Raw genomic sequence first — 3,050 nt, 5'->3', positions numbered from 1 at the left:
AATGAATCAAGGAAAGAAATATTTTTTAAGAGTTAAATGATATTGCTGGATTCTCATGTTCTCATTATATAGCCAATATGATTCGGCGTGCATTAATTATTTACGCATAAACAATTTTTTTTTAGAATTAAATTTTCACGCGTATTCTGAAATTGTAAGTTAACATTTATTTTTCCGTGTTAATGCATTTCAATATAAAAGTAAAGGGAACATAATATGTATTTAATGCGCATGGAGGCATTTCAATATAAAAGTAAAGGGAACATAATATGTATTTAGTATGACAGCGGACGGTTGCCATGTGGACAATTACTCTGTCAGAAAAAGCGGATGCTGAATAAAATATTCCAGCATTCGCTGTTTCTGACAGAGTTTTACCGTATATATGAAATTTTTCATGTTCCACGTTATTTCTGAAATCGATTTTTTTTTTTACCATAAAGTTAATAAAAACCCCACTTTTAAGTAACATGTAACAACATGCCCAGTATAAATAGAATAGCATACCCATGTACAGAAGAGTCATATATATACTATAAATGACCATGAAACAAGCACCAAATTTATAGGTACTCCTAAGAACTGTATTGTCATTCAACACACACCACAACACCTATACAAGACCAACTTTAATTTATAATGTGTACAAGCAGGTTCCATCGTCACTCCGGGCAGTAGGATCGAAGTTGTTCGCGTTCGGGTCGACGCAACCTTCTGGTACAGGAAAATCAACCGTCTGAGCTGCCTGGCCTGCATCACAAAACATTTCGGGTAAAGGTTTTTGCATTCCCTGATCCGATCATGGTTTCAAATAAACATCAACGTACCGTAGAAAGTCCTTCTGTCGATAGCATCCTTGTTTGCATCTTCATTCAGGTACTTGTCAGCCAATTGTACTCTCTTAACATTCTCTTGCTCTTGCACCAGCATGTTGCCATACTCCATGAGCTTCTGTAGAGTGATGTTAGGCTGCTCGAATTTAGGCGGCCCCTCCCGCGAGTTAACCAGTTTCTTGCCAATGCTGTCGACTCCTACTCCTGATATCCACTTCCTCACCTCGTCGTCATACACTCTTGCCCTCAATGCACCAAAGAAATCTGTCCCGAAAAACATATTTCAACACTTCAGTGAGTTTTAATTAATTTCCCTATAGATATACAGAAACTGATATATTACTGTTTGTATAAAAACTAAGATCATAAATCTTAATTACCAATAGAGTGGCCAGGGAAGGCATCGACAAGCGTGACAACAGCCTCCACCGGCACATGGTCGCTGCGAAAAATACCTCTACAAACACCAATACGGTCCTCTCGCGTGGGAGCCCAGTAAAATTTCTCCATACGCCCGTCACGTATCAAAGGGGCGTACAAGGTCGAAAAATCGTTGCCCGTTACGACTATAGGCACTCGGGGGTTGATCTCCTCTTTGTTGTACATTCCAGGGAGTTGCACATTAGTGGGGTTATCTGCTATGTTCACCATTTGGTTGTTGACAGTGTATTGAGTAGTCGCACCCGCATCCAGATCGTTGATGAACAAGCAGCACATCTTGCCTTTCTTGATGATATCGGCTGCTTCACGGTACCTTTGCCTGACGAGTTCTCCTGAGTTGCCACTCTCGAGTTCTCCAGCACTCATCATGATGGGGCTGTAATTAAGACAAGACACATTTATCCTGCCATATTATTTTTGAATTGAATATATAAAATGGAATTAAATTTATAATTAATATATATATATATATATATTTTACCTACTTGATTCCCATCTTGGCAAAAACAAGTTCACATTGGAATGATTTCCCTTGACCTTTGCCTCCCCAAATGCCCAAAATCAAAGGAACCTGTCCCAAAAGGAAATTACCCTTCAACAATTAATATTGCAGAGTTTATAAATTTCTTGGAAAATTTATACAATAATAATTAAAAACGTATATACAACACCTTGATGTTAGGCAAGCTCATGAAGTTCTTGCTCAAGTGAACAACAAGCTTGCCCATGAAGGCAGGGGCGATGTAAAATCCGGACATCAAGTTGTCGTCCAAGCTATATCTGTTAGCAACACACACCATATATATATATATATATATATAAACAATCATCACATTAATATGCCTAAAAACACTAAGAATCGAATATTAATTTTTGTCCAATCACACGTTCTTAATATATATATATAACAGCTTGAAAGTGTACGTATTATATATATAAATACTTTTTAAGTCCCTTGTCGATGTAGTCATAGGAGGTGAGCACGGCCGCGCCCAGCTTGCCTCTAGTGATATCTTGTTGATCATCACCCTGCAGCGATTTAATCGTTTTGTCCATGGACACGATCTTGGAACTCGACCAAGGGAATATGCATGATCTTTTGCTCAATTTCTTCAAACTGATGTCCCCTCCCTCACTTGAAAATTTCAATTTCAGCTGACAAGTAGCCAGATCGAGCATAGACAAAAAGTACGTACTTATTTCGAAACGTTAATTTTATCAAATAAATAATCTGACATATCAATTGACCACGTAAAAAAACAACATGAAAACTTAATACCGGAGCTCCGTTAACGGTGGATCCGATGGCGGAGACGGCTGTTGCCATTACTAGCTAGCTCGCAGTACTGAGGAGTAGCTAGCTTCTACTAGTGGAGGTCGCAGGATCGGAATATTATATTCCTAAAGATTGGGGGGATCATTAATTGATTGAACTTCAATGGACCTCACAATCAAGATTATGCACATGCAACGTGTAAACCAATAATTGCATGGCAATTCATAATAATTCATTGTGCTAATAATTAGTTGTAGTTCATTGTCAAGATTCTAGCATTATTAATGGCCGTCTTTAATTATTTTCATCTGGCCGGGGGCCCTTCACTTCGACGTACTATTTTATCATGTCTGTAAAACAGTACTGATGGAGAAAGATTGCGACCATCAATGATGGATTCATTCGATATTACCTCCAACTCATGTTCACAGACAGTCAAATAAAAATAAATATATATATCAACGGGGACGGAACTGAAAATTTATCTTTTGGAGGCTAAT

At 38.0% G+C, this 3,050-nt stretch overlaps 1 protein-coding gene across 1 annotated transcript; it reads right to left on the bottom strand.

The window, feature by feature from the left end:
- Positions 1–512: 512 nt before the first annotated feature.
- Positions 513–2,732, bottom strand: LOC140864598 (ribulose bisphosphate carboxylase/oxygenase activase 1, chloroplastic-like). The gene is made up of 7 exons (XM_073268877.1): positions 2,554–2,732; positions 2,218–2,429; positions 1,946–2,054; positions 1,760–1,845; positions 1,214–1,650; positions 828–1,097; positions 513–750 (listed from the first exon to the last, which is right to left on the bottom strand). The coding sequence occupies exons 1-7, from the start codon at positions 2,599–2,601 to the stop codon at positions 635–637; spliced, it is 1,278 nt and encodes a 425-aa protein (XP_073124978.1). The 5' UTR covers positions 2,602–2,732; the 3' UTR covers positions 513–634.
- Positions 2,733–3,050: the final 318 nt, after the last annotated feature.

Source organism: Henckelia pumila, chromosome 4, assembly GCF_033568475.1.
Source record: "Henckelia pumila isolate YLH828 chromosome 4, ASM3356847v2, whole genome shotgun sequence".
NCBI classification, from domain to species: domain Eukaryota; kingdom Viridiplantae; phylum Streptophyta; class Magnoliopsida; order Lamiales; family Gesneriaceae; genus Henckelia; species Henckelia pumila.
The sequence above is the reverse complement of the archived record's forward strand: the minus strand, read 5'-3'. Positions and strand labels throughout refer to the sequence as shown.

What these genes read in the sequence shown, in the direction of transcription:
- LOC140864598 (XM_073268877.1), bottom strand. Translation starts at nt 2,601, where the DNA reads ATGGCAACAGCCGTCTCCGCCATCGGATCCACCGTTAACGGAGCTCCG. An exon ending in TGAGCTTGCCTAACATCAAG is followed by an intron (nt 1,846 to 1,945) that starts GTGTTGTATATA and finishes CTTTTGGGACAG; the next exon opens with GTTCCTTTGATTTTGGGCAT. An exon ending in CGACAGAAGGACTTTCTACG is followed by an intron (nt 751 to 827) that starts GTACGTTGATGT and finishes TTTGTGATGCAG; the next exon opens with GCCAGGCAGCTCAGACGGTT.